The sequence below is a fragment of the Salmo trutta genome, chromosome 20 (assembly GCF_901001165.1).
Source record: "Salmo trutta chromosome 20, fSalTru1.1, whole genome shotgun sequence".
Lineage (NCBI taxonomy): Eukaryota > Metazoa > Chordata > Actinopteri > Salmoniformes > Salmonidae > Salmo > Salmo trutta.
The window spans coordinates 11,435,657-11,454,879 of record NC_042976.1 but is presented as its reverse complement, the minus strand read 5'-3'; the positions used below and the strand labels follow the sequence as shown (position 1 = coordinate 11,454,879).

At 45.6% G+C, this 19,223-nt stretch overlaps 1 protein-coding gene across 3 annotated transcripts in view; it reads left to right on the top strand.

Moving 5' to 3' along the window:
- LOC115155546 (R3H domain-containing protein 1) overlaps positions 1–19,223 on the top strand; it is a 60,038-nt gene that overhangs the window by 13,733 nt on the left and 27,082 nt on the right. For all 3 annotated transcript variants that reach the window (XM_029702244.1, XM_029702246.1, XM_029702245.1), the window contains exons 2-5: positions 14,197–14,459; positions 15,267–15,473; positions 17,047–17,082; positions 17,573–17,665. In XM_029702244.1, the coding sequence (XP_029558104.1) occupies positions 14,271–14,459; positions 15,267–15,473; positions 17,047–17,082; positions 17,573–17,665 (525 nt within the window). In that variant the 5' untranslated portion in view covers positions 14,197–14,270. The remainder of the gene's footprint in view (positions 1–14,196; positions 14,460–15,266; positions 15,474–17,046; positions 17,083–17,572; positions 17,666–19,223) is intronic.

The window sequence follows — 19,223 nt, the reverse complement described above, 5'->3', positions numbered from 1 at the left end:
TTGATACTCAGAAATCCAGAGTGTGTGCCAGACAACCGTGGCGCTGAAAAGCCTGCCTGTGTTTATTAGTCGATAAGTTGTCCCTTCAGATTCTGTGGTCAAGGCTTCTTTTTATAGGAAGATTAGGGCACCCTGTCCCCTGATGCAGTTCCTGGCCTCCTTTTCATGAACTCCTAAACCTCCACATCCACATCTGAAGGAGGTTTGAGGCAAACAAAACTGAACCATGCATGAGAGCACTAGCTGTTCTGGATGACTAATCTCACACACGTCGGCTATGGAGAGCGAGACTTTTTTAAATAGGTTAACATTCACATGGTCAGATGGATAACCAGGACTTGTACTCAGACCATGCGCTGACTAGGGGTGTGAATGTTAACATTTAAAAGAAATTGAGTCCTTAATATTAAGAAAAAAATCCCTAACCTTATTTTTGTCTCCACAAAATAAAATCTGTGCAATTATCACAAAACTACCACTAACGTGTCCCGATCATCATCTATCATAAAGGGATACATTTTTTTAAATATTTTTTTTTATAAATAGGCCTACCTAGCGCAACAATGCTGTAACGTTAGTAAGAGGGGATATTAATCGTTGAAATTATTTGCCACGGATATAAAGCGCTCCGCAAGTCATTGTTAAGTTGGGGAAAAAATGTTGGTTACAGAAATTATTGCAGTTGATATGCAGCCATTGTCAATGGCCTACTTGAGTTGAGGTAATTTGCTAAATTAAGTTTTGCGAGCGCCATTTTGAGCCATGACTCGCACTACGGAAACAGATGCGTCTTTCTCGTCAATATCACTGTTTACTCCCATTTCAACAGGGTGTTATTCCCTTTCCAACTGGAGTTATTCCCTTTCCAACAGTAAACGGCATTAGAGAGCAAAAATCTTCCCTTTTTATCCACTAGATAGCACATGCCAAATGTGGGTTTCTTTTGCTCTGCGTTTGATTTGTGAGCTTAAACTTGGTGGGCAGGCTTTTGTTATACATGGAAACAAAGTAGCCCCAGAGACTAATGAATACGCAATTTGGCTTAATACATTTTTTGTTGTGTATTTCATTCTGGAACTTGCCAAGGTTTGGGGGAGGTTGTAACCTAAATTTAAATGGCACACTGTAGCAGTTAAAGGGGAAAAAAGACTAAAGACGACTCCTTTATTATTCCGGAACTGCAGCTTGTAGTTGGAACACATTTCCCTACTTTAATCAACCAGTCCATTTTGAATTCGTTATAAAGTTTTTGTGATTTAGTTATGTTTTTATAGGCAATCATGTCTTTAGGCCTAATTGGAGCTTTGTGTGTGTGTGTGTGTGTGTGTGTGTGTGTGTAGGGAGTGGTGCGCTTGGGTGCGCAGCGTGTGTGTGGGGAGCGGTCGCATCGAAATTGAGTGAGCCACAACAAAGGGAAAAGAGAATGTAGGGAGAACAACTGATCACATGGCTAGGTACATTTTTGTTGTGAGTCGCTAATGCACATAACAAATGAAAGAAACTTGAGTCAACGTGAATTAGCGGTTGTCTTCTGGACATAACGTCACCTGCCTCAAGCGGATTTCAGGTGCCGCCTGCTGTATGACTGAGGTAGAACTTCATTGCCCCCTAGCGGCCGTAGCATGCAAAAGGAATTGATGTGGAATTTTATAACATTTTATCGTTTTAACAGAACCGGTAACCATGGCAAGTGTCTACACTGATATTTTCAACCTCTCCCTTACCCAGTTTGTAATACCTTCATGTTTCAAGCATACCCCCACAGACCCTGTGCCCAAGAACGCCAAGGTAACCTGTCTAAATGACTATTGCCCCGTAGCACTCACATCTGTAGCCATTTAATGCTTTGAATTTTTTTTTGTTGAAAGGCTGGTCATGGCTCACATCAACATCATCCCATCCCAGACACCGTGGACCCACTCCAATTCGCATACCCCCCCAACAGATCCACAGATGACGCAATCTCTATTGCACTCCACTCTGCCCTTCCCCACCTGGACAAGAGAAGCACCTATGTGAGAAAGCTGTTCATTTATTATAGCTCAGCGTTCAACACCATAGTGTCCTCCAAGCTCATCACTAAGCTAAGGACCCTGGGGCTAAACACCTCCCTCTACAAATGGATGCTGGACTCCCTAACGGACTGTCCCCTGGTAGTGAGGGTAAGCAACAACACATCCCCCACGCTGACCCTCAACATGAGGGCCCCTCAGGGGTGCGTGCTTAGTCCCCTCTTGTACTCCCTGTTCACCAAACGACTGCATGGCTGCCACAACTCCAACACTAAGTTCACTGACATCAGCGGTTGGCCTTATCACTGACGACAATGAGACAGCCTATAGGCAGGAGGTCAGTGACCTGGCAGTGTGGTGCCAGGACAACAACCTTTTCCTCAAGCAAGACAAAGGAGCTGATCGTGGACTACAGGAAACGGAGGGCCCCAATCGACAGGGCTGTAGTGGAGCGGGTTGAGAGCATCAAGTTCCTCGGTGTCCACATCACTAAGGAATTAGAATGGTCCACACTAGGTTTGGTTGGTATACCGTGTACAGGGGTGTTTGGAAATGGCAACTGGATAGTCTTCAGAATTTTTGTTTTCAATTTGTAGCTACTTTCTAAGTAAATGCGTGCGGTTAACTTGCGCAGTATGTTAGGAGATAAAATGGATCACATTCTTCATTTAACCTGTCACATTATTTTACATGATGAAGCTTACCGTAGTTCCCCAGAACAGTTGAGCCAGTCAAGTGTTTGTTTGTAAATGACACAACGGGTGAAAGCGTGAGCAGGTGAGTCCAGCTGTGTATTGACAGGGGTCGTGTTTTATATTGAAAGTGATTTATTTTTTTTGCCTCAATAGAGTGATCAAGGATGTGCAACGATGGTTTTCCTTCACAGAAAATTGCAACGCTATTTGGCTGTTAGCCACACAAGTAAACGAGCTAACAATAAAAAAGCACAGCAAAAACGATTCATGGCCATCATAGTTATGCTTTATTATAGAAAGGGACATGTAGCCAGCTACACTCTGTTTTGCTTAAAGTTGATCTTGAATTTTACCGGAGAAAACAGGCCTCCCACACCAAGAAAAAAGAACAGGAGAAAAAGCTACACCCGTCAGAGCTCTGTCTGCTGATAAATACCAATTTGTGACTTCTCATCCTTGTGAAGTGCATCTGAAGCACAAAATTAGTCTGATGCAGAGCAGAAATTACAATAAGAAGCTTTTTAGCTCTGCGTTTAGAAAACGCAGCAACATATTTTTTCCTGCGTGAAAATGAAGAATTCTGCATTAACGCAACCCCTAAGTTTAACTTGCTAGTTATCTAAGTAAGTTACTGAATGAATAAGGTGACAGGGCATCATATTGTGTAAACTTTCTGCCGTGTTTGAGAAGTCAAAGCCCTTTGCATGAGTTATTTGTGCAGCTGCCACGATCTTTTGATTTCCTTGCCTTTTTTTCTCCTCTCCGTTTTCATTCTGAGCAGAGCAGGCAGGCCCGTTGCCTTAGTGACTCCAGACAGACCGTGTACACTTGCTGCATCAGAGCAGACAAGTATGTGTCAACTTTGTTCATTCGTTTATTTTTGTTTGAGCTCGTTAGCATATTTAGATGGCAAATTTCCACGGAGGCTGCTATTACATGTGCTAATTTTGTTAGCATTCTGGTAACAGATACACAATAGTCCTTTTAGGTTTTTTTGCGCCCCCTTGTGTACTAAGCCGGTAATACCATAAATCCTGGAATGAGAGAAGAACGGTATGACTATGAAAATTTGGAACCCCCCAACCCTGGTCTATACACCCCAACACAGTCTTGAAGAAAGCACGACAACGCTTCTTTCCAGTTAGGATGCTGAAATGATTCGGCATGGGCACTCAAATCCTCAAAGTTCTACAGCTGCACCATTGAGATCATCTTGACTGGCTGCTTCACCACTTGGTATGGCAACTGCTTACAGAGGGTAGGGCCCAGGGGCGGAGCGAGCTCCCTGCCATCCAGGACCTCTATACCAGGCGGTGTCGGAGTAAGGCCATAAGTTGTAGACTGTTCTCTCTGTTACTGCACTGCAAGCGGTACCGTTAGTTCAATAGTTAACCATTTGCATTGACCCTTTTTGCGCTAACTCTTTTGACTCCTCACATATGCTGCTGCTTCTATTTATTATCTATCCTGTTGCCTCGTCACTTTATCCCTACCTATATGTACATGTCTACCTCAATTACCGCGTACCCTTGCACATCAACTCGTTACTAGTACCCCGTGTATATAGCCAAGTTATCATTACTGATTTGTGTATTTATTCCATATTTTCTCATTCTTTCCCTCTGCGTTGTTCTCTCATTTCAATCTTAGTCTACACCTGTTTACAAAGCATATGACGAATATAATTTAATTTGATTGCGTGGGCAGAATAAACCTGAACTGCCTATAAAATTACAGAAGGCATGCAGGAATATAGTTTGCTGGTATTCTCAGTCCTCATTAAATGTTTTTGGATGGAGTCAAATGATAAACTGTTTTGATTTCACAGCTTTGTATTGAGAATTATACCATCTGTTAATGGCTCAATCTCAAAATCTCTGCAAGGAGACCGAGGGAGTAGTGGGTGTGACAACATGGTTAGATCTGCCTCTCCATTTCTCTCTTTCCCAAGCTGAGCCAGCGCATTTGGCCCTGCCAAGGCACTTAGTGTATTTATTGCTTAGAAGAACCTACCCATTTCCAGAACTCATACTTTTTAATATGGCTTGATGTTGAAGACCCCCCCCCCCCCCCTCCTCCGTGTGATTTAGATTTTGATCCAGTCTCTGCAATGGGATCCTTACGCTGTTTCTGATTTGGGATTTTCACTGTTATGGTATACAGAGTAATGGCCAGCATCTCTATGTGGGGCGCAATGTAATATAGCAGATCTAATAGATTAATGCGGTTTTAACCAATCAGGATTAGACCCACCAGTTGCTTAAAACTCTGCCGTTGGCATCTGACTCTTGTCTGACTGGGGAAAGGAATGCTCCTTTTACCATTGTAAATCACTGCAGAGCAATGCAAGCTATTTTGCCTGGGAACAGCCGTCAAAGAAAAAAACGTGACTCAATAACCCTTTGAAGTGTTTGATGCTTCAAGTTGTTGTTCAAGGTCCAATCATTGACTTGTGCCTGACATCTGATAATATTATTTTGTTTTCCACTGGGTCAAAACACCCAGCTGATCTTGGGGAATAGAGTTGACAGGTCGGTTGCAGGAAGCGTCGTGATTGGCCATTATCAGCGACCCAGTGTCAAAAACGACTCGCATTTTTCCAGCCAGTTAGTTCCTTGTGATTCTAGAATGTTGTTGAACCACTGTTTGAGGGGGTGTAGTGTCCACCGTTCATTATTTTGAGGTACGGTGGAATGTTGCGATCGACTCTCCGAGCCTCTGGAATTAGCAGTGCAGTGACACTACTTTTTATGATTCATGGTCGATTTTATAGGGTTATAATTTTCCAACAGAGTTGCCGTGACATATGTTCGTTCTAATTTAATAACCGAGAGGGGGGATCATTTTCTTTGGGGACTGACGCAGTCCAGGGCAATTAGATGGCGGGTTGGGACTATGGCATTTGTCTTCTCCTTCACTTACTGTCACCATCAGCATGATGCCTTGTTGATTTCTCTCTCCAGGGCTGTCTGAAAACGGTTACTAGCCGCCCGGCATCAAATCCTTGCTTTCTCAATCCTGGTTTCCCTCCCACAAGGAGGCTTGAGAGGAATTGAGGAAACAAGAACGTTGAAAGCAAAGATTTGACTTCTAGTAACGTTGTCAGACACAACCCAAGTGAAGGCTGGGTTGGTTCATATACACGTATGTTCCTCCTGTTAAATTGAAAGCAGGATGTGTTGCACTACTAGCGTTAGTCACGCATGGTTTGGGTGCTCCTTGTAAATACTGCGTCTCCACTACCACACTTGGGAGTTTGAACTAAATCAGTGCTAATCTGAATCCATTTCCTCCCCTGCTTGCTTTGCAATGCATAAAATTAATTAGTATGAGTGAATATTCCCCAGTTACGACGGCAACACCAAAAGCCTTATTCGCCAGGGGTGTGTAGTGCACCGGGTGGGTTTAATCTTCCAGAGGTATTTTGATGACAGATCTAGTCAGGTGTGGAATGCTGAGAAAGAGGGCACCAGCACCTTTCTGCCGAGTTGTTTGCTTCACCAACGCAACATGGTGGGTGTGTGTGGTGTGTAGTTCTCCCCACCAGACCTATCACTCAGCCCCGCCTCCCATCACCTCTGTCACACCTCCACATGCACACGCAGAGGTGACAGTGAGACTTTGCACCTCAATAGTGTGATGCTCTACGACCAATTCAATGAGTGGGACCTTATGTCATTATTTCTCTCAGAATTTAGGTTTGTCCATACAGGTTTCAGGCATTATGGCGTAAAGTCTAATGATATACAGTAAGAGCCGCCTCTTAACTTTCAGGATGATCGTTTTAAGCCATAGCCAAATACTTTTATTTCCTGCAGCATAGGGAAGGTTTGATCTTGCAATTGAAGTCGTTTAAGGAGCTATCATCAAATATTAATATCACCAGGGAAGCCCAGGGATAGGTTTTAATCTAAGACTCGAGCATGCCAGGGCTAATTCAACAATACGGTTTCAGGGGAAAGGCTTGCAAAAACAAACGCCTGGTTATATATTTTTTTTCTGTCTCTTCCCTCTCTCTCCCCCTCCAATCATCTGGTTATTACTGAGGCATTCAAAGCCCGTGTTATTGCCAAACACCATCTCTTTTGCGCTCAACTCCCCATGTCGTTGCAAAATAATGTAAACAAATGTAATGAACACACTGACTCCTGATGGTTTCTTGTCAGGTATCTGTTTATAGATTGAGGGAGGATGGAGGAAGGGCTCATTAATTCCATGTTTAAAACTAGAATTCTCAAGGTGTGAGAATCACATTTGTTTACAGCAGAGGCAGGGTGCCGCACACACGTCTGCTGTAATTGTCGGATGTTATTATTTTTATTTTTTTAGGTGTCTGTGCGTTTGCTCGAGGGGCTTGTGAGGACCCCACAAAGATCAATGGCAGAGGGAGAAAGGATTTAGGTTTCTGTTTCATGTTCCCTATCCTTGAGAGAAATGCTGTTTTATTTTAATACCACCCAGATTTTAATGAGCTGTTTAGGAAGGAGAAGCTATTGTTGGTTTGTGTTTTTCTCACTCTAAGAAGCCTGTTTGTGGAGTACAGTAGTAAGATTATGACATTGTTGGTTTTCATACCATGAAATATATATATGAGGAATGGTGTGCATAAGCAGTGCTCAGACCTTTTCTTCTTTACATATTCAGATCACTGAGCATCTGTATCTTGTCCAATAGAGTTGATTAGGCCAAGCAGTCCTTGATGAATTATGAATAATCAACTCTTTTTGTGTTTGTCTTGCAGTAACAATCTCTGTGGATTATTTTTTTTTTGTTCACTAAGAGACTTGGAGAAAGGAAGAGATGGGCCAAAACCTTTCAAATGAGATGTTCAGTTGCTCTTGCTTAATTGATTGACTACTACAGTCAATCAATCAAATACACCTGTAAGGCAGAATTCTCAGCTTTCTTTACCTCTCTCTACCTCCACAGTATTCGGCTGCTGTGGCCCAACATATCCCCACCTTTTCGACACTCACCTTTACACAAACTCCCACACACACTCGGGGTGGGGTGTGATTTTGGGGGGAGAGTGTTAGTTATTGATGGGGGGAGGGATGGGTGAGGTACATAAACCTCCCACGGCTCCACTTGACGTTGCGGCATCCGGCTGTATAGCTAATGAAGAGTGCAATATAGCCAGTGACGTGCCGCGAGCCCAGCCAAGCCACCTGAGTGGCTGAGCCCGGCTCTGACGTCACACAGCCCAGCCGTTGATTTGGCGCTGTCTCCGAGGCCTCGGAGCGAGAGCCACAATCCAACCATGGGTTCTGGCACTTAGACAGCCTGGTGCAGACAGCGAGTGCTGCAGAGCAGAGAGAAAGGCAGACACAGGCAGACAGAGTGAGCTAGCTCTGCAGAGAGAGACAGAGCGAGTGTGTGTGAGAGCAGGGAAGAAAGAGAGGGGGCTGTCTCGGGGACCTTTCTCCGACCGGCAACATTTACAGCCAATGCAGCCTCTGGTACTATGGAAACTAAACCCCTGACCAATGGAAATAATGGAGGCTACAATGTGGCAGGTGAGTGAGTGTTATGTTGTCTGCACACTTCGCTCAAGGGCTGTAAGTACCTACCAGAACAATGTCCAATGAATGAGCACTCTCTGTGTAAGTGGGTTTTGCCTCCGTTTCTCTTGTCTTATACGTGGAGAAATAAATGTGAGACTTTTTGAACGTTGCTGTAGTGTTCAGCGTTTTGCGGTTTGAGAGCAAAGTTTCCCGGAGATATGCCGCAGCTTTTCTAGAAGTTCACAAGCTTAGTGTTTACAAAGGAGGGATACGATTGGCAGCCTGGATCTTTGTCATTTTCGGCACCAAGGTTATCTTTGGCCGTAGTAACATTTTAACTTCTCAGTTGAAAATGTTATTTGTGCTGCTGCGATGTTGTTTATTTGCCAAAGGGCTTATTTCCCTAGGTGAGAGGGAGAGTGGGAGGGAGGCAGGGGGAAGAAAGTGGTACGCTTGGCCCCCTACTCAATCTTTTGATGTGTCCTGAATAGCACCACGGTGCTCGGACCAAGCTGCTCAGTCCCTCGCGCTGAATCCTTACTCGCTGTGCCATGCTTGGACCAGGAGTGAAATGCATACAACAGTAAGACAGGTTCCATCTCTCTCCTTCAATGTCTATTCAAATTGTGCACCATCGTTCACTGGCATTGTCAATTTGTGACAGTGGCTTTTTTTTGTTGCACTGGAAAGATTGTTGTGCCTAATGAGGCGCGGATTCTGCGGATCTTTTCAACTCTGAATATTATTACACTGGTAGGTGTAAGCTTCTTCTTATTCAACCGTAATTGTTGCAATTCACCTACTAAGTTCCCAATCTGCTCAAAAGCCTTTCAGAAATGTTGTAATTTGCTGTTTTACCCTCTGGTGCCTCTGTCAGCGTTTTCAGGCTCGTTTCTGTTTCCAGGTACGTTTTTGCTCAGTCGTTCTCTTGGCTGATGAATTTCTTATTAATCCCTGATCGTACTGTAGCATTACTAGCGTGGCATTATTTGCTAATACTTCACTGGTCCATTTCCCTGTATGATACCTTGGGGGACCATTACTTTTAAAAAGTGCAAGTCCTCGTGAACCGTATTGTAATTGGTAGAGCGGGCCGCTTATATTTAGTTGCCCTTAATACTGTGCATCTCATTTCTGTTAAATGGGGCAAACAAAGTCCTGGTAAAGTGGTACAAGGTTACGATGGGAATGGAGTCTGTCGGACTGCTGCTGGCACCACAGACCTAACGGCTACTTTGCATCTATTGGCCATCAGCCGTCCTCATCAAATCCTCCACAATCCTGGTCTCATATTATTTGATGTCTATTAATTGTACACCTAATGAAGGGGGCCAAATTAATCATTCTAATTTGATGCCTATCTGAAATGTCTCTTGCCGTCGGTGAGCGTTGGCTCCCATCACAATCCCAGATGGCTGGAGTGGAGAGGGATGGGGAGAGGCGACAAGGGACATTTTCGCAGAGTCTGGTTAACGATTCAGCTCAGTCTCCTCCAGCCTCGCTCTTAAGAGGGGTTTAAAATGAATGACATAAAGGGACCCAGTGCTACTGCATGCCACAATGCTCCAGAGATAGCATTTAATATTACCCAGGAACCCCGGCGTAATTGCATTAACATTAAGCAGAAAGGGAATATATGTCTCAAAAAGGCAATTAAGTGGTGTAATTGCTATATGGATTTAGCCGTGATGGGTGTGGAGCCTGGCGCGCTGTTCTCTAACCTCCTCAGGAAGTCCTCATTAGCAGAACCTAGTGCTCCTTTGTGTGCTGACTGGCGGCTGCTGCCGTCCAGCAAAGGAAAAAAACTGCACCATGCCTTTGATTCTTATCTCCCCCCCCCCTTCCCTTATAGGTTTCATTCATTCTTTCTCCTTTTTCTCCACCGTTGGTAATTGAAAGGAAGCTAGAGGTAGCCTCGTCTCTGGCCGTAGCCTCGTCTCTGGCCGTAGCCTCGTCTCTGGCCGTAGCCTCGTCTCTGGCCGTAGCCTCGTCTCTGGCCGCAGTCTCGTCTCTGGCAGCAGCCCTGAGGTCAGTGAATCTCTCACTCTGCTGTGCGAGTTATTCTGCTGAATGGGATGATAGGTTATGTGGATATGATGATTGCTATTGAAGTCGTTAGTGTAGCTCGATCTACTGACCGACTAATATATTCCTGCATTTAATATAACCTCTTGGCCGGCACTTTAAAAAAAAATGTTTTTTTACTTGTGATCACAGCTTTGTGTTTAAGCAAATGGAAATGGACAACGGCAGCGGGGTCTGGGAGTTGAACCTCCCACCCCTAATTCAGATCGTCATTAAAGAAAGCACCCTGGGGGCTGGAGGTGGACTTCAGTGTGTTGAATGCAGCAGAATCTTTAGTGTGTGAATGGAACCGCGAGGGGTCTTGGCTCACTTCCAAACTGAAGACAGGGAATATTTCAGATGGTGATGAAAAGGACCATGGTGGGTGCAGAAATGGGCAATTACGGAGTTTCCCTCAGGGTTTTTTTCCCTTTTTCTTTTTTTGTATTTTTTTTCTGTGTGTTTTTGTCCCGTGTGGCTCAGTTGATAGAGCATGGCGCTTGCAACGTCAGGGTTGTGAGTTCAATTCCCACAGAGGACCAGTGAATAAACACAACATTTATGCACTCAATACTGTAAGCCGCTTTGGATAAAAGCGTCTGCTAAATGACAAATGTATATGTGTGGTAAAAAAAATAACAAATAGGAAGGAATTTAATTAGTTGTCCTCTCCCTCAGTTCAAAATAATTATAATCTTGTGGAATGAAATGCACTTTTTTGTTTTTCTGTACAATGCATCAAGTCACTTTTTTTTTTTTTGTTACAATTTTAAGTCGTCCTCCAGAATAAATGCTTTCCCCACGGGTAAAAAATATATATATTTTTTTGTGATTCACATACTGTAACTGCATTTGCAGGAAATACTGTTTACCCAGTTTATTTTCAGGAAAATGTCATATGTTCATGGTTAGTTAACACATGATTGGACTGTCACGGACAGATCAGTCTATTTGTCTCTGTGGTTTATTACGATGTCAAGTTGCAGACACAGTAGCTGGCTGTCCCCGCTCTCCTCTCTTCTGTAGGTTAGTGCCATGCTCCCTCGCTATTTATGTATATGAGACACCTCTCTGGCTGTGTCCCAAATGGCACCCTATTCCCTATATAGTGCACTACTTTTGACCCGAGTCCATAGGGTACCATTTGGGAAGCAGCACTGCCTCTCGTTTTGCACACAACACGGCAGGAAGAGAAAGCAGCCAACAGTTTATTTATCCAGCCTGACAAAATTAGTACCTTCACGCTAAGCTGTCACTCGTTGACACCAACACAGATATTTCATGTGTATCTCCCTAGATCCATTTGCTGATTTTTAGATGAGCACGAGAGAGGCGCACACACACAGTACGTTACATTCACCAGGGTCATTCACAAACTTGGCACATCCATCCGTGTTTTTACTTTGTTTCGGTCGGCCACAGATGTAAATACCTCAACAATTTCCCAAGTCAACTGTGAGGAGAGGAGACTGCCGTCTCTTATCTGGCTAGCCGCTCAGCTAAAACACACGGCCCAATTAGTGGTAAATGGGGACTCGGGATCCTCCTTGCCTGTTCTGTTCAGCACTGCCTGCAGCTGATCAGGCTCCAGCCAAAAAGAAACAGCCGCTCTGCCCTTTTTTAATTGAATAAGTGTGAAGAAGGTAGAGGCTTCTTCTGTTTTTCTATCTCAAAGGAAAATAAAAATGCAATTTTCTTTGCCTCTGTAAATTCTTCCCTCTGTCCTCCACAAATTTGTGTGAACCAAGTGACGTGAAGAGAACGAGCATCTGTCGTAGAAATTATGCACTCATGATGTCATCAGAAAACACAAAGGAGCATATGTACAGGCATGGAATGTTAGACTGAACGTCCAATCGGTGCTCTAGCTGAAACAAGAAGCCCCTGAAGAGTTATGTGTCCGGGGTGGCCTCCTGCTGCTGTAAGATGCTCATCGCACCACAACCCTGTGGAGGTTGATCCTCATGGGGCCTGAGTCAGGCAGCACTGGTCCTCCCACCACCCAGCCCTGCTCTCTTCTACCAACGCCACCACCCAGCCCTGCTCCCCTCTCTACCAACACCACCCAGCCCTGCTCTCTTCTACCAACGCCACCACCCAGCCCTGCTCTCCTCTCTACCAACACCACCCAGCCCTGCTCCCCTCTCAACCAACACCACCCAGCCCTGCTCCCCTCTCTACCAACACTACCCAGCCCTGCTCCCCTCTCTACCAACACTACCCAGCCCTGCTCTCTTCTACCAACACTACCCAGCCCTGCTCTCTTCTACCAACACCACCCAGCCCTGCTCTCTTCTACCAACACCACCCAGCCCTGCTCTCTTCTACCAACACCACCCAGCCCTGCTCTCTTCTACCAACACCACCCAGCCCTGCTCTCTTCTACCAACACCACCCAGCCCTGCTCTCTTCTACCAACACCACCCAGCCCTGCTCTCTTCTACCAACACCACCCAGCCCTGCTCTCTTCTACCACCGCCCTGCTCTCTTCTACCACCGCCCTGCTCTCTTCTACCAACGCCACCACCCAGCCCTGCTCTCCTTCTCTCCCCCCTGGAGAGCCTCCATCTGTGGCCGGCCATGCGTGGGCGTCCTAGCTCGCCTGGCGCTGGCTGTGCCGCGGAAAGCGAGGGGAGAAAAAAATAGCTCTTCTCCGGTCGCATTAAAAGCATCATTGTCCTTGAGTGGGTGCATTTAGAGAAGAGGCGGGAAAATATGCTTAGCGTCTTGTTCAGCCCCTTGCCGACGGCTGGTCTCTGTGATCCACATAGTGTGAGGGATGTGGAGGGCTTTTGGCAGGCTCACTCCCACACAGCACAAGGCAGGCAGGCCAGATGGCCGGAGGCCTTGGGAAAGAGTCCAAGCAGAGGGACTCTAACAGATACCACACGCCCTGTTGACGGACAGGAGGTTGCAGCAAACCGACAGACGTCTCTTTGTGTGTTTAAGAGCAAGGACCGGAGCCACACACACACACACACACACACACACCTGTCCTCTCCACTGACGGCCCCTACCAGCCCTGGGCTCCCGATCTCATGAATCCCAATCAGGCGAGGTCATCGGAACCATAAATAATGCAAGCAGTCCCTGCTTCAGCCCCGCGCCACCTCCATTAGCCTGATAAACGAGCTACGTTGTCAGAGTCAGGAACCCGGCAAGATTTTGCTTAGCTGTGCCCTGCCATTCTCAACACGTCCCGATGATCTCAGGCCTCCAGCAAAGGCATGGCTTGTTTTAGCGACTGTCTGGACTGGTGTGTATGTGTGTTTACACCACTCAATTCTGGAAGCGCTAACAAATTGGTTTCGATAATAGGAATTTGGCATAGGCAACTTGTCTGTTATGAGTTATCCTGGCCAGTGTAGAACTGATCAGACAACTGTTCTGAACTAGCTACCATGCTTCTTGGTACCCATGGCAACATCTGAGGTGACACAGTGCCCGTTGGTGGAACAAGGCACCCCAATGGTGGAACAAGCTCCCTCACGACGCCAGGACAGCGGAGTCAATCACCACCTTCCGGAGACACCTGAAACCCCACCTCTTTAAGGAATACCTGGGATAGGATAAAGTAATCCTTCTAACCCCCCCCCCCCCCCCCCCCCCCCAAAAAAAAAGATTTAGATGCACTATTGTAAAGTGGTTGTTCCACTGGATATCTTAAGGTGAATGCACCAATTTTTAAGTCGCTCTGGATAAGAGCGTCTGCTAAATGACTTAAATGTTAAATGTTTACCCAGGGCCCCGTAGGGCCGAGAGGTGAGGTGGAGCCTTACGGAGCGAGCTGGAAATCCACTTGACCTAGCTGACCTCTGACTCTGTTCTACAAAAGTGTTGTTGAGCAGTTTACATTGGTCATTATGGATTTAAGTGAACACATATACTAACAAACCATTCTCTCTCTCCCCCTCTCTCCAGGTCACGGAGGGGCATGAGAGCCTTGTCCGAGGCCAGTGCCGTTGCTTGCCGGACCCAGTGCTGGTGACGGGGACATGGGCCTCTTCCTCAGGGCTTCCAGCACGACCCAGCTCAACACAAGCCAGAGCCTCAGCTACCAGCTGGTCCACCACCATCCAGACACCCACGGCAGCAGCAGCACCTCGAGTGACCCTGCCTCAGGCTTCAGCCTTCTCTCCGGCGCCACCACCCCCCTGCAGGCCCAGCACCCAGCACCGCAGCCGGTACACACACACACACACACACGACGTCGCTCACGTCACGACATTACAGCTTATGCTGTCATAGATTGTCACAGCTAATGTCTAGAGTTGGCAGACTGCAGAGGCAGCGCTGACCAGTCAGAAAGAATAGAGAATAGGATGGCAGTGTGTTGACAGATTGCCAGATTGGAGATAACACTGGGAGATTGCTGCTCCCGTTTTCACGATAAGGAGATGAGTCCCTGGAGGCCTAGGTGCTGCTAGCTGTAGCGTCACGTATGGGAGTGTCACCACCGTCTCTCCTCTCTGAGGCAAGCAACCTGGCAGACAGAACAATTACGGCTCGCTGCACCATCTGGCCATGCTGACGTCTGCCGTGGAACCAGACACACACACACACACACCGACCGTCAGGCAGTCCCTGGGTGTAAGGAAAGGACTGTCTCTCTCACACATACAGGAGTAGAGCATATCTCACCCACTGGCGTGTTCATGGCAGAGCTTTAGAAGCCACTGGCGTGTTCATGGCAGAGCTTTAGAAGCCACAAGGGTGGGATGTAGGGAGGAGGAGAGGTTAAGGGTTTATAGTGATGCTTTATTACACAATTGGGAGATTTTTGTCATTGAGGAAACTTCATTGATCTGTTTAGTACAAATAGCTTCTGCTGAAACGGTAGCCTCGGGGAGGGCAGGCAGTGGCTGAGGTTGACCAAAGGAACCGTGTCGTGTGTTGTCCATCTCTCTGCTCTCTAGGTCTCGAGCTCTTGTAGACGAACCTCCAAGTAGCTTTCTCTAATGAGAATGTCGTCTGATACTGTCACTGTAAAGGAGACTAGCGCCACTATGAGAGGTCTGGAGACTGAGGAGAGCCACAATGCCAGTGCCACACCGACACCAGCGGGGGGAGAAGAGCCAAGCCTGACCAAGACAGATTGCAGGGAGCAGGCAGAGACCCAGCCAAAGGCCCAACCTCAGACCCAGCTCCAACCACAGAGGTCAGATGAGAGCTGCTGTCAAGACAAGAAAGAAACTCAGGTAAACCTCTCATTACAGAGCAGGGTTGTATCTCTTCCCTGCGTCCCACACCATCCCTACCAGTCAGCCTTTTCCCACTGCTTTCAACCCTTTCCCACTGCTTTCAACCCTTACCCCCCCTAATCAACCTTCTACCCACACAATTTCCGTATGATAGTATGGCATGTCAGTTGAAGGGGTGTTATGTACCAGGGGACTACATACCACTGAAGGTATATTCAGCTAGAAACGGGGCTACTGAGACAGGTAGGGGTTTGGTGTATCGGTGGGCAGAGCAGGGAGAAATAATTGCTTTCCGATACAGCACAGGCTCAGAAGCCCAGGGGAGTCTCTGGCAAAGCACAACCAATCAATTGTCAGATAATTGAGTTATGAGAATCTGCAGAAGCGGTATACCTCAAAATCACTACTCAGTTATTATATGCTTCAAGGTTAAGGTAGTGGAGGTTTCTGTATGGCGGGTAGGTTATTTCCTCCTCCCCCCCCCGGACATGTAGCGTGTGAACAGCTAGGCTAGTCTCCCTTGATGCTGTGACATTTCCCTCATGCTTTCTCCCTTTCTGAAGAGTCTTGATCCTGCTTATGTCGGCTCGTTTTCCTTTTCATATCTGTCGGCAGCGCTAGTTTACTGTCAACCTGGCTGCATCTGTAAAGGTGGTTTATACAGTATTACAGCAGTCAGAGGAGAGCTGCATCTGTAAAGGTGGTTTATACAGTATTACAGCAGTCAGAGGAGAGCGCTGTCACGGTGCAGCAGTCAGAGGAGAGCTGCATCTGAAATGGCACCACATAGGACTCTGGTCAAAAGTAGTGCACATTATAGGGAATGGGGTGCCATTTCAGTTGTCTCTTAGCCTGGCTAGCCCCCCTTGAACATTACTAAAGGCAGTCAGAGAGTCCAGGTCTAAAGGCAGTCAGAGAGCGAAGAGCTGTAAGGAAATGGAAAGGCCAGAAGCCCTGCAGTCTGTCTGCCGAGGAGAGCTAGGCAAGATGGGAAAAGCTGATCATCTCTTAGCTCAAATCCCAGCTTATCCACAAATGTCTCCTGTGTCACCCCTAGGAGGATGGGGAGGGGAGGTGGAACGAATGTCTTTGTCGCCATCTGTCTCCTCCACTTTGCAGATCGAGATGCATCACTGCACACATGGTGGTGTTTTAGACGTGTGCAGGAGAGAGCGGTTATGTTGCCGTTCCCTGCGACCATCCCTCCGAATCTAGAATTCACAGTAGAATGGAGGCCAAGGCGTGCTCTCTTTCCAAATCCTCTACTGCAGTCACTTATTTAGCCTTGGGTGTAATGTAGCCTGATGCATTAGGGCTAACAAATATAAATGTTATTGTGCATTAACCATTAATAAACAAGGTAGAATCTGTTGGACATTTAGGCAAAAGAAAAGATTGTAAAAAAGAATAACCCTTTGTGTAGGGATGGTTTTAGTAGCAGATTCCTGTATTCTTTAGTAATTTCACTTAGTCCTCCTCAGTCAGTTTGTTGTTAAGGGGATTCATCCCAGGACTTAGACAATGAGACCCTTGTCTTATGGTCCATTTTGTCTCATTGCCTACTGTGCAGCAGCAGACATCGGAACAGACAGGAAAAAGGCCCAAGGTACAGGAGGCATGTCTAAGTGTTTGCTTGACGAACCCCATCATCCAGTAGTTGACAATGAATTGTTGTTTCCCTTTCATTTACACACTGCCTGCATTTTTGAAATGTCTGGGGGTTTTTTTAAAATTATTTTTATTTTGAAAGCAACGCATTTTTTGAGTGAATTATATTTTCGTTGCTTGTTTTTTTTGTGTGTAGTTTTCAGTTATTCAAGTGCAAATTTTCAATTTGAATGCATCAAACAGGACGAGTGATCTGACCAGTTTATGGTTAACCTAGGTGACAGTGTGCATGGCGTCTTCTCGAGCTTGGAAAACTCTACCCGTAAGTGGGTTGCTATGCCAGTGTGTGCTGTGCTTGCACGGGAGTTCTGGGTTTCTTTTCCTCCCTCGACGCGTTTGGTTTGTGGTTTGTTTTTAAACTCTACCTGCACAATCTCTTTGTCCCATCCTGACTCTGTTCTTAACCCTCACCACTCTCCAATCCCCAGTCTAACTCAAAGTTAAAGTTAGTTCGAAGCCTGGCTGTTTGCGAAGAGTCCTCTCCTCCTCCTATTGCCACTGATCTGCCTCAAGAACATCAGGTAACCACCACCCTCCTATGACAATTCTCAAGCCCTCCTCCTCCCCCTGAACCATCATCTGGTGTTTAACCATCATTTCATTGCATATGTATACCCTTCAAGTGCATCTCTTCTAATAGAGTAATATCAAGAGGTTCGTAAGAAATTCCTCTGGTTGGTTGCCGCTCTCCACTAACCATTCCCCCTTTTTAGTCATCTTCAGCCTCCAGAACTGTAGTGTCCCAACAAAAACTTGAGAATCATTTATTTTAATAACATAAATTCTGGCAAGCAAAAAAAAGTTGATTATTGAAGTACCTAACTAGATTCATATTTTTGTTTAGTCTCAGCTGAGGTCTAGATTCAAAAATGTATTTTGTTTAACACAATCTGAAATTAACACAAAGTAACGCTAGGATTAGCCTATTAAAATAAATCATTTTAATCCGACAGAATGAGTTAAAATCTGTTAAATTGGTTGAAGCCAGGCTTCTGTTTAACACTCATTCCAAAGAAGTAAAGAGTGTATTTTTGTTCAGATGGTTTACTGTAGAAAAAGATTCAATCTAGATCATCATGGAAACTCAACTGTGTGAATGAATTAAACAAACGGCAGTTAGAATATCTCACACCGCATGAAATAATATATATGGTAGGGTGTCAAACGAAGACTCCTTCAGTCAGATACTCGGCAGCTTGTCACACTAAAGGCGTCAGTATGCTTCAGTTCGGATGGCGGCTAGCTGCCGTCGGCTAAGCTAACCGAACGAGTGTGCTCGCATACTCCCTTAAAAGACCTTCGCTTGAAAAAAGCAGTAGTAGTACCGTTTTGTCCATTTTGAGACGCCGTAGCCAGTATACGGTTCCTCAAAATAGTCCGAATTAATCTGAGATAACCCTAGAAATCTGTCACTAATTTTGACGTTTTTGCCGAGATCTTAGTTGCGCAATTTATATCTTACAAAGACGTTTGGTGCAGTTTTCTCAATGAACAAATGTGCATGTAAACGAGTCGTCTCTCATTGAATGACGAAAAATACTTTAGTCAACAGTAAGGATTCTTCAATAATCACCGAAGGGGCCTAGACTTAGGCTTGCCTCTAGAAGAAATGTGTGCCCTCACCAAAGTCTGAAATGAACAAAAATGTCACAATGTTATAATATATTGCACAAACTCCTCCAAACTGTTTTGGCTGGAAAGCAAGTGGACACCTTAAGACTCCTTAAGTCATATTTTTACTCTTGAACTGTTGAGTGATAGAGATTTCCTTTCCTGGAATTTATTTTATCACTCTATTCACAATCCCTCGCTTTCACTCAGTCTGTGCTGCACCAAAGCCCTGCTAGCGAACTTCATCTCTTCCAGGGTAGTACTTTTCACAGGGGTGGAGCAAAACAATTCACCATTCTTCCATTTTAAACATTGCAGCCTTCCTTTCCTCCTGCATTAAAGAAAAAAAACACTTGCCTGTCCCTGGGCGTCATGTTGTATGCTTGTTCTACTTTAGTATTGACTTTGAAAGACGAAAGGGAAGTCATTCTTTCTGCTTCAGATTCTTAATCAATGAGATGGCGTTGG